Source organism: Volvox carteri, assembly GCF_000143455.1.
Source record: "Volvox carteri f. nagariensis unplaced genomic scaffold VOLCAscaffold_15, whole genome shotgun sequence".
In the NCBI taxonomy this organism is placed as follows: domain Eukaryota; kingdom Viridiplantae; phylum Chlorophyta; class Chlorophyceae; order Chlamydomonadales; family Volvocaceae; genus Volvox; species Volvox carteri.
The window spans coordinates 160,559-179,524 of record NW_003307558.1 but is presented as its reverse complement, the minus strand read 5'-3'; the positions used below and the strand labels follow the sequence as shown (position 1 = coordinate 179,524).

At 56.2% G+C, this 18,966-nt stretch overlaps 3 protein-coding genes across 3 annotated transcripts in view; 1 reads left to right on the top strand and 2 right to left on the bottom strand.

Moving 5' to 3' along the window:
• The window catches only part of VOLCADRAFT_120770 (uncharacterized protein), a gene marked incomplete at its 5' end in the record, with an annotated part of 7,810 nt that extends 4,764 nt beyond the window's left edge, over positions 1-3,046 (top strand). The window contains 4 exons of the mRNA XM_002949655.1: positions 397-759; positions 934-1,131; positions 1,915-2,095; positions 2,415-3,046. Coding sequence (XP_002949701.1) covers positions 397-759; positions 934-1,131; positions 1,915-2,095; positions 2,415-2,560 — 888 coding nt within the window. The 3' untranslated portion in view covers positions 2,561-3,046. The remainder of the gene's footprint in view (positions 1-396; positions 760-933; positions 1,132-1,914; positions 2,096-2,414) is intronic.
• Positions 3,047-3,078: 32 nt separating this feature from the next.
• VOLCADRAFT_89975 (uncharacterized protein) lies at positions 3,079-15,379 on the bottom strand (the record flags this gene model as incomplete). The annotated part of the gene is made up of 20 exons (XM_002949539.1): positions 3,079-3,219; positions 3,329-3,364; positions 3,762-3,773; positions 4,151-4,574; positions 4,824-5,059; positions 5,464-5,672; positions 5,875-5,922; positions 6,037-6,418; positions 6,664-6,756; positions 7,018-7,151; positions 7,577-8,064; positions 8,401-8,672; positions 9,234-9,325; positions 12,485-12,629; positions 12,690-12,919; positions 12,979-13,097; positions 13,220-13,274; positions 13,391-13,988; positions 15,010-15,023; positions 15,364-15,379. The coding sequence occupies 20 exons, from the start codon at positions 15,377-15,379 to the stop codon at positions 3,079-3,081; spliced, it is 3,744 nt and encodes a 1,247-aa protein (XP_002949585.1).
• Positions 15,380-16,529: 1,150 nt separating this feature from the next.
• Positions 16,530-18,906, bottom strand: VOLCADRAFT_104350 (uncharacterized protein; the record flags this gene model as incomplete). The annotated part of the gene is made up of 4 exons (XM_002949538.1): positions 16,530-16,798; positions 17,733-17,738; positions 17,815-18,133; positions 18,835-18,906. The coding sequence occupies 4 exons, from the start codon at positions 18,904-18,906 to the stop codon at positions 16,530-16,532; spliced, it is 666 nt and encodes a 221-aa protein (XP_002949584.1).
• Positions 18,907-18,966: the final 60 nt, after the last annotated feature.

Here is an 18,966-nt window from a genome sequence, read left to right as displayed (position 1 = left end):
AGGGGAGGAGGGGTGGAAGGTGAGGAGGGGGAAGGAGGGGTGGAAGGTGAGGAGGGGGGAGGAGGGGTGGAAGGTGAGGAGGGGGGAGGAGGGGTGGAAGGTGAGGAGGGGAGGAGGGCTTTTAAATTTACTTCTAGGATACTACGAATGAGTTTAACTGCTTTCTTTCCTCATTTCATTTTAGTCTCGACGGCAAGACAGGTAGTTTTTTCCGTTATCTTCCATGACTACATCACCGCGAAGATTCTTTCTTCCCAAGTCGCGACTGGTTAGTTATTGCTGCCTTAGTTCTGGCGTATCAGTCTATATCCTCCTTGGCATCAGCTTCACTCTTCAAGTGGTTCCTCTTCCCCCCCTCCCACCCACCCACCCACCCACCCACACCCCCATCCTCAGGTGGCCTCCGCCCTAACCGCTCGTCACATCGGGGGCGCTGTGAACTACATGGCGGTTTCGGAGGCCCTTTCGCTCTCCCCGTCCACATTCGGGGCGGGACTGGCCGCGGACGACCTCATCCTCACAATCTACTTCGTCACCATCTACTACCTGGCGAGGAACATACCGCCGGACGCAGCGGCGGCGGCGGCGACGGGAGCGGGGACGGGGGCGGGTGCGGGAGCGATGGCGGCGACGACGACGACGACGACGACGGCGGCAGAGCAGCAGCAGCCGCGCCCAGCACCCGCGGAGGAGACGGGGGCGATTTCGGGGCCATCAGCCGGAGGGCATGGCGGTGCTGGCAGCGGCAAAGTGATCACGGTACGTATGTACATACATAACATACATACATACATAAATACATGTTTTTTAATATATTTTGTGTTTATGTGTGATGCTCGCACGGGCCATCCAAACACCTAAAACCCCTAAAACCGATTCACAACCTCCCCCCAACATAAAACCCCCGCCCTGTTCTTTGCCGTTGCCGTACAGGTCCCGGAGGGTTTAGCCGCCCTCTCCATCTCCGCGGCCGTGTGTTACGTGTGCGTGTCGGCCGCCCGCGTGTGGGGTATTCCCGGCCAGTCCATCACCCTCATCACCGCGCTCACCGTGGCGCTGGCGACGGCGGCTCCCCGCCAGCTGGCGCCCCTGGTGCCCTCCGCGGAGGGGCTGGCGCAGCTGCTGATGCAGGTGGGGTTGATGGTTTCGGAGGCGTGTGAGGGGTTGAGGGGTTTTAGGGGCTGGGATGGGATGGGTGGGGGTGTCCGGGTTTTAGGGTTTTTGGGTTTCGTGTGCTGTGCGGAATGGCTTGTGTTCGAGGGGCTGTGGCTTGGGAGGAGGGGTGTATGCAGGAATGGAGGGTTTTGGAGGGAAAAGACGTGTTTGTGTGCTACCTGTCGCGTGCCCGTTTTGTAAGTATGTAAGTATGTATAATTGCATGGTTTTGTGTGAACAAACTGGCCAGAGCTTCAACCGCGGCCACCGGCCTGGCAGTCCCTGCTACCTGCTACCTGATGCTCTGCTTCGGGGCACCTCCTGCACCCTCTCATAACCCTCGTGTGTGCCGACTTTTACGAAGTTGGTGGCTTTTGCGGGTTCAGCACCCACCATTACCAGCATCACGCGGATTTCTGCTAATGACTAACGGCGGCGGGAACTCCGATTCCGGTCCATGACCTACTTCTGGACTCCTGGTCGGCCTGTACGTCACGGACTGATGCGGGTCGGTAATCGTTCATGGTCGTGGGGCTACATCCGCCTACGACCTACCTACTATGCATGTTTGTGTTTGTGTACGCCTTCATATGCGTGCATCTGTACATTTCTCACCGCTTGCGTTTCATTCAAGCCAAATCCCAACCCCGTATATGCCTTATTCCTTAAGCTAAAACCATTTCCTAAAACTCTAAAACCAATCCTGTAAACAAACCCTAAGAGAAACCAACCTTATAAACACGGGTCGGGTACTTCCAGATTTTCTACGCCACCATCGGCGCCTCAGCCAACGTGGCTCTGGTGGTTCAGACCGCCCCCGTGCTGTTCCTCTTCTCAGCCCTGGCCCTGGGGGCGCATCTGGGGTTGCTGCTGCTGGGGGGGAGGCTGGCGGGGTTCAGTATGCGGGAGCTGCTGCTGGCGTCGAATGCCAACATCGGAGGTGGGTACGCATGGGTATGGGGTGTGTGTGGGGGGGTGCGTGTGTGGAGGTCGGGGTATGTTTGTGCATGTGTGCGTCTGTGTGTTTCGTTGTGTTATGTTCGCTCGTCCCACGTCTCCACGGGGCATGCTGCTGCTACTGCCCATGCTAAGTCTTATTACTTCTCCTGCTACTGCCACCCTACACTGCACCCTGGCCGCCCTTTGAACTGGCTACTGCGTGCAACCACGCCCGCCTCTGGCCCCCTTCCACCCCGCGTTCCCATCACGCAACCCAAATTCCAACAACTATGTGCGTGTGTGCGTATGTCTGTTTCCAGGTCCCTCCACGGTGGCGGGTATGTCGGCTGCCAAGGGTTGGAGCTCCTCCGTGGTCCCCGGCATCCTGACCTCCACTTTGGGATACGCCATCGGGACGTTCCTAGGGATGGGGCTGGGCTACTCGGCACTGAGGCACGTAGGGTGAAGGAGGAGGTGGAGGTGGTGGGAAGGATGGGGGTCAGATGGAAGAGGAGGAGGAGGTGCAGCAGCACGGGGATTGAGCGATGCGGTTGATAGTACTGGTGATGGTGGTAGTAGTCCCCAAACGACGGAAAATGTTTGGAAAGAGGGAGAGTTGTGCTGGGTGGCGTGCCAGAGAGCGTGCGACGAGAGCGAGCGTGTCGCCCTATTAGGATTAGGCTTCCTGTTTCCTCGTCCTCGTTGTGATGCGATGAGGGCGGTTCTGAAAGGTACAGTACATACGGACTTGTTCGTCTTCTGACCTGTGATTTTGTTATGTGTGGATATCCTATTTTTTTTCCACCAACATTTCGCAGTTCTCCATCCGTCCAGCGACGCGTTCGAAGGTCTTGAATGAACATTTAGGAGATGCTGAGACAACGGCGGTGATGCCGAAACACAATTTTCAACCGCTTTGTTACATGAAATTTATTGTACCGTCCTTTTACAGCGGCACGGATATCTTTACGGCACCGCCTTTTCTCAAGCGGCGTACTTGCCGCGCATTTCAGCAGCGCAGATACGGCGCGCGGGTTTAACTTGGACCATGGGATCCGCTGTGTGTCGCTGGTGCCCTCGGGTACCGGCCTTGTCTACCTCTGTGTTATATAGCATCCGACAACCCTAAACGTATGACGCGATGTTTATGTACGGCAAGCCAACGAGCCCTGAACCAGAAGTCCTGAAACGGAACTTCAGAAAAATTCAAAGACAAAACTTAAACAGCCCTTACCGTCCCCGGAAATTCGCCGGCTTCGTCAACATAGGCCTGATGGATAAGGCCGTGAACAGGAAAACCGTCAAGCCGCTGCACAAGTAGATACATAGTACGCTAGAGTACCACCCAAACATGAGTCACACCAAAGGCGTCCGTAGGCATCCACAATTCATTTGGAGTTGGAGTTTGCCAATTAAGCGGATTCATGCGAGCGCAACGGTTGTGACCGTGTCCATCCCGAAGCGTGCCGATCGCAAAGACAGACGTCAGCGATTATAAAAAGAAACTAAGGCAAAACCTTCGAGCATTTGCATGGATGACCCGAGGAACGACATAATTAGATCCAAGTTACTAGACGTTAAGTCCACATAACCTCTAAATCAGTTTAAATGTATAGCCTGCAACCAACAATCAATTATGAATACGCTATGGTGAGCTGTTCACCCACCTTAATTACACCCTGCGTTAGTCATGCAATCGCAGCAAGGTCTACGCATCATGTACCCAACCACAGATTTCATCTATTCGATGAATTTGGTGGCCGCATATTGTATATAATCACCGTGCCTATCAACAAGCAACGAAGCATACGCCAGTAGTAATCCCGAGGATCGTCGCCGTGCTTTGGTCACGCAGGTCCTCCAGGCTGAAAGCATGAAGGAATAGAAATAGATAACCCCCTTCCTCATCGCTAGCAGTTATGCGCCAAAATGTCATGCACGTCTCAGGTCCGATTTAGCTTTTCCGAATCCGTTTCCAATTCCCCTCAACGTTAACCCTCGGTAGCGCTCTGGCGGTGCACTACGCAATGGGCGCCATCACAGGTGGGTCCCTTACCGCAGGTGGCGGCGGCGCCGCCTCTGGCCCTAGCGGCGGCCATGACACCGGTGCCGCAGGTCCCGGCGGGGCGCCCCCGGGCTCGGGCATTACCGCAATCGTGTGCGGCAGTGGTGCAGGGCCCGTCGGCACTGCCGCCGCTGGCGCAGGTGGTGCCGCCGTCGCCGCCGCCCACGACGGTGGCGGTGGCAGGCTCGCAGCCCCCACCGGCATATTGGTGCCCTGACTGCCGCCGCCGCCGTCACCGGCCTCAGGGTCCCGAGTTGTTTGCTGCTGCGGGGCATCGAAGCGCCGACTTTCTCGCGGGGAGACGTGCTGCTTCTGTCGCATCTTCCGCACCCTCAAACCCACAAAAACCCCAACGGCAATGAGCGCCACTCCACCCACTGCGCCCACCGCCGCTCCCACCCCGAGCGCCATGCCACTTCCTTTTTTACTGCTGCTGCTACCGCCGCTGCTACTGCCGCCGCCACCGCCGCTGCCACTGCCGCCGCCGCTGCCGCCGCCGCTGCTGCCGCCGCTGCCGCTGCCGCCGTCGCCATTCCCAGACTCCGGCGTTACCGTCACATTGCCACCCGATGTCATCATACCCATCAACGCCGCCGTATCCACCTCCGCCGACTGTACTGCAGACAGTAGATTCGCCCCCGTAAAGTTGCTCTCAAACGCTGACATGAGCGATGTTAAAGCGTCGGTGTCGCCGGAGGCGGCTGCCGCGGACAGCTGCGTTAGCGCGTCCGTCATCGATGTCTGCTGTACGGAGGCAATCTGTGCAGCGCTCAAAAACACCGATACGGGGTCGAACGGCGTCCCCGCCTCCGCCGCAGCTACAATTTGTTCGTCGAGTTTGGAAAGCATCCCCACGCTATCAGACAAGGCAGAGGCCACGCGCGTTAACAGTTGGGATAGCTGCAATAGAAGGGGGCAATAGAAGAGGGGCAGTGGAAGGATAGAGGGCTTGTCAAGGGAATAGAAAGTTGGGCATAATGGTGTTATCATAGGGCGGTGAGGAGGTTGATTATTGTGTTCTTCGTTGAAACAGAGGGCGGAATGGGCAAAAAGAGGAATACGAAAAAAGAGCGCCAGGGGAGCCTTTTCCGCTTGGTTCGTACTACACATCTCCGTACAATTACACGTACAATCATAGAGACCTACAAGTGCACACAAAGGCCCCAAGCAACCTTTTCAAGACACACGCACCATTGAAACCTGGCACAAAATACAAACATTATATTTTTAAACATTATATATGTACAAATATACACATATACATATAATACGTCGCACATACAACCACACATTCGCATCCCCACCTGATCCGTTGTGAGGGCGGTCAGGCGGCGTCGACGTCCCGCGGCTGTTCCGGATGAACCCCCCGTTCGCCGCCTGTAGTACGACCCCATAAGGCCCCCCGTGTAACCCGGGTTGGCGGGCAGTAGACTGCCCGACCAGAGGTCCCTTGCCATCTGGCTGATGAGGTCCTGAGCCACACCATCGGGGGAATAGCCCGCACCCAAAAGACCTGGGCATTGGTAAGGGGGCACAGAACAAGGTCGTTGGTCGTTGTGTTTGAGGGCCCTCAAACAGCGTGGGGCTATGTTAAATGGCAGATAAACAAATAATTTTTGCGGAAATTTTCAAAATTTTCCTATCCTTTTCCTTTGGAACCTAAGCCATTCTAATCTACTAATTTATGAAGACCCATTGTGCAGCGGAAACCCCACCTGTCAGCTTTTCTCGGTTGAAACAGTCATGTTGTGCTGGTGCTGGTGCTGGTGCCGGTGGTGGTGGGAGAGGGAGGACACGTCACACTCTTCCTCCAGACGTTTTCAACCAACAAAACTAACTAGATAAGAAAAAGGGATCCACCAGCCCCAACCACTCACCAGATACAAACTTGCTCAGCGGCCCCAGAACCGCCTGGAGTTTCAAATTGAGAATGTAAGTCCTGGCGCCAACTGCCGCGGTCACCGGCCAGTTTTGTTGTACAAAATCTGATCCAGTTGGGAGCCGGTCTTTGGCGCTGGGCTTGCCCACACCGAAGAAGTGGTACACCGAAGCGTAGTCCTCCGCGTCAATGTGGCGGGCCTTGACGGAGGTGAAGTTCTCGGCGGCGGCAAAAAATACGGCAGACGCAAGTACGGCAACCGCATCCACGACAGAAGTGGCCACGCCGAGCGGCGTAAGCGCCGAAAGGGCAAAGACGTTTGTAACTGTACGGCTGGCCGTTGAGAGTACGGCATCATGGCAGCCGGGCGGAACGGTAACCTGTTGGCGTTGGGCGGCGGGTGTTTGGGGCCCGAGGGAAATATTTTAATCATTCCGTTAATTCTGTTTTTCAGCTGTTTGTTGGCCGTTTGGCGGTTGTTTGTTGGGATTAAAATCTTTAGGCCCCTTAATTGCAAGCGGCCACAAACGCTTTTATTGCCTTAAAATGATCGATGGATTCCCATACCTCCGTAAAAAAATTGTATCTTGCAAGACATAAATACACATTGCGAGGCAGCGCTCACCATAGGGCCCATGACGTTCTGGACCGCAGCCCCCCCCTCCTTGTCCGTCGTCGCTGTCGTGATCGCCAGCTGGTAAACATCATTCACAGAGACCTGCATGTGGTACACGTATGACAAAAAAATTATAAACGTCAATCGACACTTCACCTTTTCCAGCAAAACAACGCAAGAACGTTGAGGAATGCCGAGTAACAGCCACAAAAGTTAAAAACGTAACCGGAAGTAAAAATAATTATTATTATGTCCCATCATGAATGCTCGGCAGCATCGACAGCCGCGTCGAGCACTGTCAGTCTTGGCACAGGGATCACAAGCGACACGCACCGCCGCGGACCGGACCAACCCCAAACTCACACGACACTGAGCCAGTCCACCGGTGGCTCTCGCAGCAATCTTCAAATTTGTGGCGGAAGGCGCGGACGGCATCCCCAGAACGGCCGCCATAGACGCCAGATTGACAGGCGCCGACGCGAGTGACGAAACCCAGCCTGTCGTATTGCAGTACAAATACGATCCTTGAGCTTCCGGGATCTTCTGGACCTTCCGAAATCGTGCGAGCGTTTTGTGCGATATTGTGCGACACCCAGAGGCACCGGGCATGAGGATTACCCGCGTTCCCGGCCCCCCTTCGACCCCGACCTCCTTCCTTTCCCCTGTGTGTTTATATATTATATTTTAATTGTATTACACATTATGTGGGACAAACATAAAGGTTTGGGTCGAATTAAGGGGGTTTGTTCAGGTGCGAAGCTACAGCAAGATGGCGCGACACAATCGTACACGGTCTCCAAGGCTATCATCGCTCGCACCGCCCACACTCGCAAGCGCCGCCCAGCGCAGCTTTTCAAACATGTCGCAGTGCAAATAGTGGTGTACAAAAAATGCACAAAATGCGCATTGCAGTCACCCTCACCGGCCAATACTTCTTGTACTGCCTGTGCATTGACGTCCAGATCCGCCAGCGCCGCCGCCGCCTTGGTCTGCACGACATATAATACTCGTGACGTCACCGCCAGGGCCTCCAGCGGCATTGCCGTCAGCTCCGTCGTCAACGACTCATCCGCCGACAGCTCCGTCTGAGCCATCTGGTAGAGTAGTGACCCTTGGGTCAGTAAGGCCTGCACGTACTTGTTCGACATTGTCGCCGTCGATGCGCCGCATTCGTCCTTCGCCGCTGCCGTCACGACGTCACTCAGCAACGACGCGTCGTACAGCGATATGGCGTGTGACGCCGACGTGGTGATGCGCGCGGCCAGGCTGCCGTACACTGCATTAACGAGCGCCGCTTCCGTCGTACAAGAGGGCAATGTGCCCGCGGGGAAGGCCGCAAGTGCGGCGACCGCGGTGATGACGAGCGAGGAGAGGGCCGCGTCGGCGAACACCATTCGCACGCCCGTTCGCCTGCACAGGGAATGTGGGTGGGCACGGAGCGATTTTCAAAAAAAGGATGAGGGTACCCCGCGGGCCTGTTCCAGCAGGGACCCGGAAAAAAAGGCACGGGGGAAAAAGTGGTTGCGCGGGGGTTCTTAGATGCAATACTTAAGAAAGACGCAACGACCCGAACGGCCAACAAAGGTCGGGGGCCTAACTAATTGAATAATGGGATGGCGCGAGCTTCACAGAGATGACATATTTTTTTATTCCTCCACAATCATTCCTCCTCATGAGTGAACATAAATGATGAAAATAGTAAAAAGCAGGAAGAAGCAGGAAAATGGAGGGCTTGATCAAACTGACCTTACAGAGGCCGTTTCCGACTTAATCGCCGCCAGGCTGCCAGTCAGGGCATTGCTGGCGTCCAATCCCACAAAGCCGTATGCGGCCTTTACGTAATTGTCGTCCTTTTTGGAAATGTACTGCAGTAGCTTTGCCACTGGCGACACGACGGCGAATGGGTCCGATTTCAATGCGGGCGGCCGGTACAAAATTCCAGATACGGCAAAGGGCAACGGTAGACCTGTAAACTCGTCCGTACAAAATCTGTCCGCACCACCCAGACTGACGTACACCTGGAAAGGTTTAGGAACGCAGGAATGTTGAGGGGTCAGGGAAAAAGGAGGGCCAGTCCCAAGTTAGGTGGCGCCGCGGCGCCGCATGGCCGTACGATGTTACCCGCCATGTACGGCGGCAAAACCCTATGCTGACTGGCATAGACTAGACACTTCAGGAAATTCTTTGCCCGCAACTAAGCACCAGAGAAAATTGGCCTAAACGGCAAACAGGGGAAGTCTTCAGTCTCGGCATTTTCGTACACAAAAAGCTAATAACCTCCGAGATTCACAGGTTTTTCCTTTGTAATAGAAAATCACCCTAGCAGGCATCAAGTACTACTTGCCTCAATCGCCGTGGGTGTCGACACGGCAGTAAAACTGCCGTTTGGCGATGTTATCATGTTGTACGTACCGTACCCGTCAACAACAGAGCCCTGGCAGGAATATCAAATCGGCGAGCGTTAGTTTTTTCCCGTACAAATAATCGAAAGGATCTCGTTGCAATGCCGGTTGCAATCCCGAACGGACCACCGAACGACTCGCACACCATGACCTTCGGGTGACTCGCGATCGGCGTACCTTGCAATCGGCCGCAGGCCCTAGGAAGCTGGCCATGCCCGAAAACGTCGCCACCGGACGAAGAGACGGAGACGGAGCGGGCATGGATGGAACTGGTGGCGAGGGTAGGGGCTGGGATGCGGGCGGGTAGATAGGCGGATAGATAGGCGGGAGACTGCCGCTGGCGCCATAATTCGGCGATAAGACGGGTAGAACACCGGAATGCGCGTCCGCGCGATGGTACAAAGCGAACGCAACGAGGAAAATTGTCACCGCGTTGAGACCTGAAACAGTAAGGTAAGGAAAACGCGCGAGAAGGGACAACGCGATGGAGCATGATGCTTTGGTAAGGAACTACAGGGTCGTTAACAGGGTCCGCGAGGGGAACGGCCAACGTATTTACTCCCAGCCTCCGCAATAAGAAGGCTGGCATTAAGCATAGAATTGTATGTTCTGATGCCATGAATAATTGGACGGGGCCTCGAAGAATGTCCGGTGCCATGAAACTAAACCCTGAAGTCTCACCCATTTCCAGACAAACAAGCCCGGGCTCCGCGATTTGATCAGGGATAAGTTGCAAATTTCCTCAATCAAACATAATAAGCTGCCAAAGTGATATATTCAGCTCGCTTGTCCTTCTGTTTCTGTGCAGCCGAAATCGCGTCGCAAAACTGTTAATTGAGTCACGGCTGAAGATGCAGCACATATTCAAGGTGTGTATAAGAATCAGGTATTGATACTTCCCAAATGCTCTGGATGGAATGCTTTTATGGGCAAAATCCTATGGTGCGCTTCAGGTGCCGTGCGGCAGTTGCGATGGACAAAACCTAGCCAAGGTGTCCGTGTATGAGCAAAACCTCATGTGTGAAGGTAATAAGATATAAACTTTACGTTTTTGAAATCGCCCTTGACACCCGGTGCTGTTCTTTTCGGTCGGAAGTTCGGACCCTGACATGTTTGCAGACCGCTACCGGTGGTGAACAGCTTTGCACATCTCACATTCGAACAGTAAACAAGATAACCTTTCTTAACTTCTGGAGACGCAGTTCAAGGGGTCTACACGCGGACCTCAACAAAAAAGGGTGAGGAAACCGCACAGCAAAGCGCACTGATGCTACTTTGAGCGACTATGTACTTGAATAATCAAGCCTACCGCAGGCAAACCGAAAGCCAAGCGGGAGCTGTTTCCTGCCATAGCGCAACTCACAATTTTGCCAGGGCATGCTTCAATGATGGGGCCGCAGCGACCTAGGTTTGACATCGCTCCTTACCCTTCATGTCCAATTTAATCACACGTCCCAGAGCCAAACACGTAGCTTTACGGTCGCCACGAAGAACATTTGAGCAAAATCCAAGTTGACGACGGAATAAAGCCTCCAATCTTTTTCTCTCCTGCTGGGGACAAGGAAGAAGAGCTGCTGGGCGATTTGCTCCCCGGGGTTCTGAGGGCGAGGTCAGCGGTGCAACTCCAAACTACCCCGGTACATAGCTTTCTTAAATTGAAAGAGTGTGTTTGTTGTGTGTGTGTTTGTGTGTGTTTGTATGAACGTTACATGTATCTGATTGGGCCTGACACTGGCCAGGGACTGCTGCCCAGCCCCCACGGAAAGGCCGCCTAAGCTCTCTCCCGCGGACGGGAGAGGGGCGTGAGGCGCCTCTGCCCCGTCCTAAGCAGCCGAAAGCCTCAGGTTTGTGTGTATATGTTGGAAACGAGCGAGTGTCCATCCTTCTCTATGCTCTGGCAACGACAGCGGGGCGCATGGCGGAGCTGCTCAAAATCGTGGACATGTTCTGTGATGATTTTGGGATGCAGCCAAACGTGTCGAAATGTGAACGCCTTGTTCTTGCGAGCGACAGCGACACAAGGAGTGCTGTTCAAGCATCGTGTGATGAGCTCAGGCTGGCTGGTGAGGCCGTACCGGCTAAGGAGAGTGCACGATATCTGGGGTTAGTGTATGGGCCAGAACGGCCATTTTGGGCCTGCCGCCAGCAGTTGTATGACACAGCTAGAGCAGCAATGTTCGCGCTGAGTACGAAATTGGATAAGCGGAAGTTGTTCGCCCCAGATGTGAGGATGAGGTGTTTTGATAGGCAGGTACGAGTTGTGTGGATGTGAAGTGTTGGGACCGTTTATGCTAAAGCTGAAGACAGGCTCAGGAGGCGGTGTGATGCGAGTAACCTTGCAGAGGGGCCCTTCGAAGCATGTCTGAAGGACGGGGCTGTGCAGCTTCAGGTATCGTTCATGCGGCAAATTGTGGAAGCTGTCAGACCAGCGCACCGCCTTCTGTTCGCTGAATTGTCGCTGCAACCCCTACACTATTACGTTTCCAAACAGATTGTGAGGTTTTGGAACCGTGTCCGTTTACAGCGTGGGCCTGTGGCACACCAGGTTTTGCAACAGGAGGTCGCAGAGTCCCTCTCGAACCCCGAAGCGGCCGGATGGGGGGCACTACTCCTCCGTTTTCTACGTTTTCTGGGGCACGATGTGTATGGAAAGAGGCCCCGCAAGGGCTACACGAGGTAGACGAACGAGTGGAGTGGCTGACGAACAGGCTATTGACAGGAGGTGTGGTATTGGTGTTCAAGGACCGATTAGTGAGTGGTTGGAAGCATACGCGTCTAGATTTCCAGCCAGACGAACACCGTCAGACGGCAAGCAACCAGAAATTCACATGGTGAAGTATAAGTGGTGCTTATAGGCGACCTGACAGCCCTTAAGCCCTTGGCTCGTATTGGGCGGTTTGCAGGTACGGAGAACGAACACCCCACGACCATGTAACACACACATATCAATCTGGGCCTGACGCTGGCCAGGAGCACTAACTGTATACCAGCGGGACCAACCGCCGTCACCCTCTCCATTGGAGGGGCGTTGTATCGGTTAGAGTCCTATAACCGTTCTCCCTTAACAAGGCGCCGTCACCTGTTCGAATCCTCTAACCAGCTACAAACACCAGCTCAGATGCCACGCAACCACCATCCCACCGAGCGCATGCTCTACATCTTCGCGATCTGTCAAAACACTCACACCGGTGCCGATCGCCACCCTATCCTTACGAATCCTGCCGCCGCCCGGTTTCACTGTTCAACCACCATCTGGTGTGCAGCCTAGTGCTATGAATAATTATTCCTCCGCCACTGCTCGGCGGCAGTGTGTAGATCTTCATGGTGAGTTCCCACTCCAGCCACCAAGCGCATTGGAGGAACCCAGTGTCTCATCTCCGCGTTCAATCTATTTCACCCGGGGGACCAGCGGTGGGATCCGAACCCACATTTGTGCGTGTGTGTGGCGAGCGGGGTTTGGGCGCCGGAGGCGAAGATGACAGTTGAGATGGCGAAATGGGGGGTGGCAGCCGGGGCCTGGGCGGCGGAGGCGATGGCGGCAGTGGAGATTGCGAAATGGGTGGCGGGGGGGACCTGGGCGGCGGAGGCGAAGGCGAAGGTGGAGATGGCGAAAGCGGGGGGGGCGGCCGGGACCTGGGCAGCGGAGGCGAAGGCGGCCGTGGAGATGGCGAAATGGGTTGCGGGGGGGGCCTGGGCGGCGGAGGCGAGGGCGGCGGTGGAGATGGCGAAATGGGGAGCGGCGGTGGCCTGGGCGGCGGAGCCGATGGCGGCGGTGGAGATGGCGAAATGGGGGGTGGCGCCGGGGCCTGGGAGCGGCGGCGAAGGCGACGGGGAGATGGCGAAATGGGGGGGGCGGCCGGGACCTGGGCGGCGGAGGCGAAGGCGACGGTGGAGATGGCGAAAGCGGGGTGGCGGCCGGGACCTGGGCGACGGAGGCGAAGGCGACGGTGGAGATGGCGAAAGCGGGGGGGCGGCCGGGACCTGGGCAGCGGAGGCGAAGGCGACAGGGGAGATGGCGAAATGGGGGGTGGCAGCCGGGGCCTGGGCGGCGGAGGCGAAGGCGACGGTGGAAATGGCGAAAGGGGGATGGCGGCCGGGGCCTGGCCGGCGGAGGCGATGGCGGCGGTGGAGACGGCGAAATGGGGATGGCGGCCGGGGCTTACGACGCTGCGGCGAAGGCGACGGTGGAGATGGCGAAATGGGGGGTGGCGGCGGGGCCTGCGAGCGGAGGCGAAGGCGGCAGGGGAGATGGCGAAATGGGTGGCAGCCGGGGCCTGGGCGACGGAGGCGAAGGCGACGGTGGAGATGGCGAAAGCGGGGGGGGCGGCCGGGACCTGGGCGGCGGAGGCGAAGGCGAAGGGGAGATGGCGAAATGGGGGGTGGCAGCCGGGGCCTGGGCGGCGGAGGCGAAGGCGACGGGGAGATGGCGAAATGGGGGGTGGCGGCCGGGGCCTGGGCGGCGGAGGCGAAGACGACGGTAGAAATGGCGAAATGGGGGGTGGCAGCCGGGGCCTGGGCAGCGGAGGCGATGGCGACAGGGGAGATGGCGAAATGGGGGGTGGCAGCCGGGGCCTGGGCAGCGGAGGCGAAGGCGACAGGGGAGATGGCGAAATGGGGGGTGGCAGCCGGGGCCTGGGCAGCGGAGGCGAAGGCGACAGGGGAGATGGCGAAATGGGGGGTGGCAGCCGGGGCCTGGGCGGCGGAGGCGAAGGCGACGGTGGAGATGGTGAAATGGGGGGTGGCGGCCGGGGCCTGGGCAGCGGAGGCGAAGGCGACCGGGGAGATGGCGAAATGGGGGGTGGCGGCCGGGGCCTGGGCAGCGGAGGCGAAGGCGACAGGGGAGATGGCGAAATGGGGGGTGGCAGCCGGGGCCTGGGCGGCGGAGGCGAAGGCGACGGTGGAAATGGTGAAATGGGGGGTGGCAGCCGGGGCCTGGCCGCGGAGGCGATGGCGACCGGGGAGATGGCGAAATGGGGAATGGGGGCCGGGGCCTGGGCAGCGGAGGCGAAGGCGACAGGGGAGATGGCGAAATGGGGGGTGGCGGCCGGGGCCTGGGCGGCGGAGGCGAAGGCGACGGTAGAAATGGCGAAATGGGGGGTGGCAGCCGGGGCCTGGGCAGCGGAGGCGATGGCGACAGGGGAGATGGCGAAATGGGGGGTGGCAGCCGGGGCCTGGGCAGCGGAGGCGAAGGCGACAGGGGAGATGGCGAAATGGGGGGTGGCAGCCGGGGCCTGGGCGGCGGAGGCGAAGGCGACGGTGGAGATGGCGAAATGGGGCCCGGTGGATGGCGTGGGCGTCGTGGGCGCGGTGGTGGGTCCGGTTTGTCGGCTGGTGAGCGCGATGGCTTCGACGCCGAATGCGGGGCCATTCCTTGTGGCAAGGGGCTATTTGTTTTGGGGTTTGTTGGTGGTGGTAGCTGCAGTTGTCCAGTCGCCGACGAAGGCTGGGCCCTTCCTGGTAGCTCCGGTTGCGCTGAGGCGACCAGGTTGCCCAAGACCCAGAGCTGGAAACAGAGGAGGAGAGCCCATCCTGGTGCCGAGGGCAGCACGGCGGGTTACACGGAGCTGAATTTGAATACAGAATATGAAATTGTGTTGTGGTTTTCAAGTGGGGATCGGGTATGGGGTTGGGGCCGCGGTAACCCCGGCAGCTCGTACATGAAGCACATGAAGCCAACAATGTGTGAACCCTAAAATCTAAGGTCACCGCCTGCTTCCTGGAAAGCCCGTCTAAAAAGGCAGCGGAGGTTTGGAGGACCTGGGGGCTACGTGTAGATCATCATGCACGAGGCTGCCGGGGAGCTGCATAGTTTACCCTGTTTTGTATCCGGAGCCTGCGGAGCCACTTGACTTCACGTTAAACAGTAACAATAAGCAGTGATACACCAATGATGATGTGAAAGGCTCAATAAAACGTAACTGCCAGGTTGCAGGTGTGCTCAGCAGAGGCTGACCTGCTTGATGGGCGCTAGCACCGAGCGATACGGGCGGCAAAGTCAGGTGACAGTCATAGCAAGTTGACTAGTAGATCTCATAGCGATTTTAGTGTCAAAAACAGTGACAACAATGGTGTTATCTATTTATTTATTTCCTTATTCATTTATGTATATGTTTATTAAATAATTATTTATTAATTTATCGAAGGGTGTCACCATTCCCTTTAGGGACTTTGCAAAGGGGAAAAACCTTTGGTCACTCGTCTGGGCTGGGAAGAACGAACGCCTGTGTTGCTCCGAACGGCTGCACGTGTAGCAGCGCTGATGCCATGATAGATCTGAGAAGACATCAATCCTTAATGATTTGCTTACCTTGGGTTGTCGTCATGAACTATTTTGAACGGTTTTCACACAGTTGCGGGTTCCAGTATTAAGGCAAGCGGCGGCATCTGGCCCACGTTCTTGTAAGCATGGATAATCTGAATATTCCTTGACAAATGCAAATCCTAGCAGGATGATCTGTTGTTATTTTTTGAACAGACTTGTGATAATCAGCATACATACATCATCCTCATAAGTAAGCCATTACCAGGTACAGAAAACAGAAAAGATGTCCTGATCAGCTGAAAAAGTGTGGATCAAAGTAGTCTGCCCTTAAGATCGTAAGGGTAGCTACCCTATAGGGAGCGTTACTGATGGTGTTGCCCGTCGAAGCCTGAGGTGCCTGTCGTGGTTATCTTTTTAGTATAATCTTAAACTTTTCGGAGGTCCGAATTCACATATGATACAGAGTAGTGGACGCACGCAATGAGGTCGGGGTAGCTACCTGCACCTTGCAATTGCCCAATGCCCCGTATCGATGTACGAATAACACCGCTCGTCTGGGTAGCAGAGCGTGAATTGACAAAGGAGATGTACTAGCTCAGTAATGCAATGCTTATACAAGCATGCAGGATGCGCTATTAGGAGCATCTTTACCACTCTTTCTGCAAGAAATTAATAAGCAGTTACAAATCGAGTCCTTATCTTTGAATTTTCATCATTTGCGGTCTTCTTAACCTGCAGCTGTGGAAACGTAAATCTAAAGATTGCAACTGTACGTGCGATCCGTAGCTTAAACCATTTGCGAAGATCAGTATGCTCGACGTTGCAGCCCGTTCATGGAAAGGAGCTCAAGGCGCACAAACCCTTTTCCTGCGCCTGACAACGATCAGGTCATGCCCCATTCATATCAACATAGCTTTATTTTTCGTGTCGTTGTTTAAAGCAGTATGTCAAACTCTAAAACAGCTGTACGGGTGATTACGGGTGCCCTACAGGACCGCCAGACTCCGCCGTGATGAGCTAGTGTTGCAGCTGGTGCAAAAGGCAAGAATCGACCCTTCAGGTAACTTCTACGGCATTTGAGGCCTTGAAATCAGCACTATTTCCCTCTACACCTCATGGAGATTCGATTGATAACCCTGGGGCCCTTGCCACTAGGTGAAGGAACCTTTAATTCACCTTAGCATACCAGCTAAGTGCAGCCTGACTATCTCCTAGTTGTCCACGCGACACAGCTTACATATGCACCGACACAACTCCGAACGCATGCCTTTGCAAACGGGAAACCCTACGAAGCCACTAGCAGCCACTAGCCTTAGCGCAGCCTCAATCACGTCAAACCGGCACAACCCCAGTCCTGCCAAGTAACCAGTACACCGGCACCGGGCACATGCCTGCGATACATCCACCAAGGGACGTGTCGCTGGCAGCTCTTCCCAGCCGCCGTCCAAATCGACCATCGGAGCCCACACCCCGCGGGGTGCTGCAGCCGGGTGGGACACGGTCAGGTACGGCTGGGAACGGCAGCAGCGCCCTTCCACTACTTCTCCCTCCTCACATTGCCACACGCACAAGCGCCATCCGCCGCCTACAACGCCTTCCACCACCGGCTTCAAGCACCATGTCGGCTTGGTCAGCACCATGTCGGCGTGTGTCCCTGTTCGTCTTGCAGCCCCTCCGCCACACTCCTTCCTCTCACTTCCCTCCCTCCCTTGCGAGACCGAGCAGTAGCAGCAGCCAGCACACGCATCATTACAAAACCCTACACCTTGACAGCTGATACACAACCAGCGACAGGTGTGAAATGACGTAACCTGGAAAAGCATATGTATATGTGCTGGAGCGTGCGCAAACGCGCGAGTGCATACACCATAGCCAGCCAGAACGCGACAGTCGAAGGACTTTCCATGGGACGTCGTGTGTGCGGAAACACGAAACTCCAATCCAGGGAGGTGCTCGGCCGCTAGGCCCCGCGTCAAACCACACCGGCAGGAGGACGAGAGGGAAGTCGGGGTGTATGTTTGTGTGTGCGTGCCCCGCGGGCCACACAACCCGCTATACATCCCCTGTGCAAACATAACAATATCGTGTCCCTAACATCCCGTCGTAACTCAATCATACATTCGACAAAGCTCTAACATGGCACGGCATGCGGAGAGATCCGTCAAGTGCGAAATACCAAGTGCGCTGCCGTGTACCGCATCCCGAATGCAAAGCCCTTCTTCTTACACGCTCCTGTTTATCGAACCAGGGAAGGACATCTCCACTTCCACATCCCACTTCCACGCACTCCTTGTCCTCCTCTTCTTGTCCGGGGTCCACGTTCAAAGCCGGGGTCCACATGGAACGACCCGCGGCGGTCCACAGAGGCCTCAATTCAACACCCTGATCCACCACCAGGCCACTTGCTCACTCACGTGCTGCTGCCCGAGGGGCGGGGGGAGGTAGAGGGTGAGCTGGTCGGTTCTGATACAGCTGCTGCTGCCGACTGTGGCGCACCCTTTTGCGGTTGCGGCTTTCCTGGGAAGGCTGGCTTGTTGTTGTTGACAGCATTCCCGGATGCTACTGGTGTTTGGGCTGCTGAGGCTGGTGCTCCTGATGGCGCGTCCGTGGCAGGAGCAGCTTTCGCGGGAGAAGCAGGGCTTGCCGGGGCGCTTGAAGCAGTAGAGGCGGGGCCAGAAGTAGGAGCGGCAGCGGCAGTTGCTCCGGCGGGATCGGAGGCAGGAGGTCCCTCCTTGAGTGTGGGCATGGGGGTTGTGGACATGGCCACTCTCAACGTCCTGCCCTGGAAGTCCGCTCCGTTGTTATCGGCTATGGCCTGAAAGCGGGGAGAGACGCGGCTTGTGTTGGTGTGTATGTGGGGGCCCCGGGGGTTTAGGTGGATGGAAGGGGTGGAGGGTGGTGCAGGGAAGTCGGGAAGCGCAGAGTACAAACGGGGGTGTCAAGGGCCTGGACACCGACGGCTTTTCCAGGTCTATCTATTTAAGTACATACCTAAAGCCCTTTCCTATATCCGAAACTCAATCCTGGAATGACGCCATTTGGGTCGTGCCCAGGACCTCCGGACCTGGCAGTTTCTTTGCTTCTTACTGGACGTCCCCTGCGGTACGGGAAATCGCTAGGCCTACATACGGATAAAGCCCTGTGTTGGCATGCAGCTATAATCGGAATGCCCAAAATGTGGCTCCCTCCCCCAGAGCACGAAGCTAAAGCTTTCGCAGCTGCTTCCCATTAGGCTGGCTACGTGGCGGTCACCGGAAGTTCCAGGCGAACAGGTTCCTCGCCGGGACGTAATTTTAATATATATTTATAAACGTCTTTTTCCACGTAAGGATATTCCCTGGATGCAGCTTTGAGCTGCACGCCGAAAGGCCTGTTGAACTTGAAAGCTTTTCCCCCGGTTATGAAATTCCGCGAAGCGGCGACCCCATAAGTGGTCATATTAACGAGCTAAAACATCATAGGGGAAGGCAACGCGGTCGCATAGCCTGTGCAAAAGAGTATTTCCGTGTGCCTCACCTTGTCGCACTTGTCCGCGTCAACCACGACAAGGGCCATTCCTCGACTATTCCCCGTTTCCTTGTCTCGCATAATGAAGACGCGACCGACACCATATGGTGCGAAACGTTCCCTGACGTGCCGGGGTTGGGC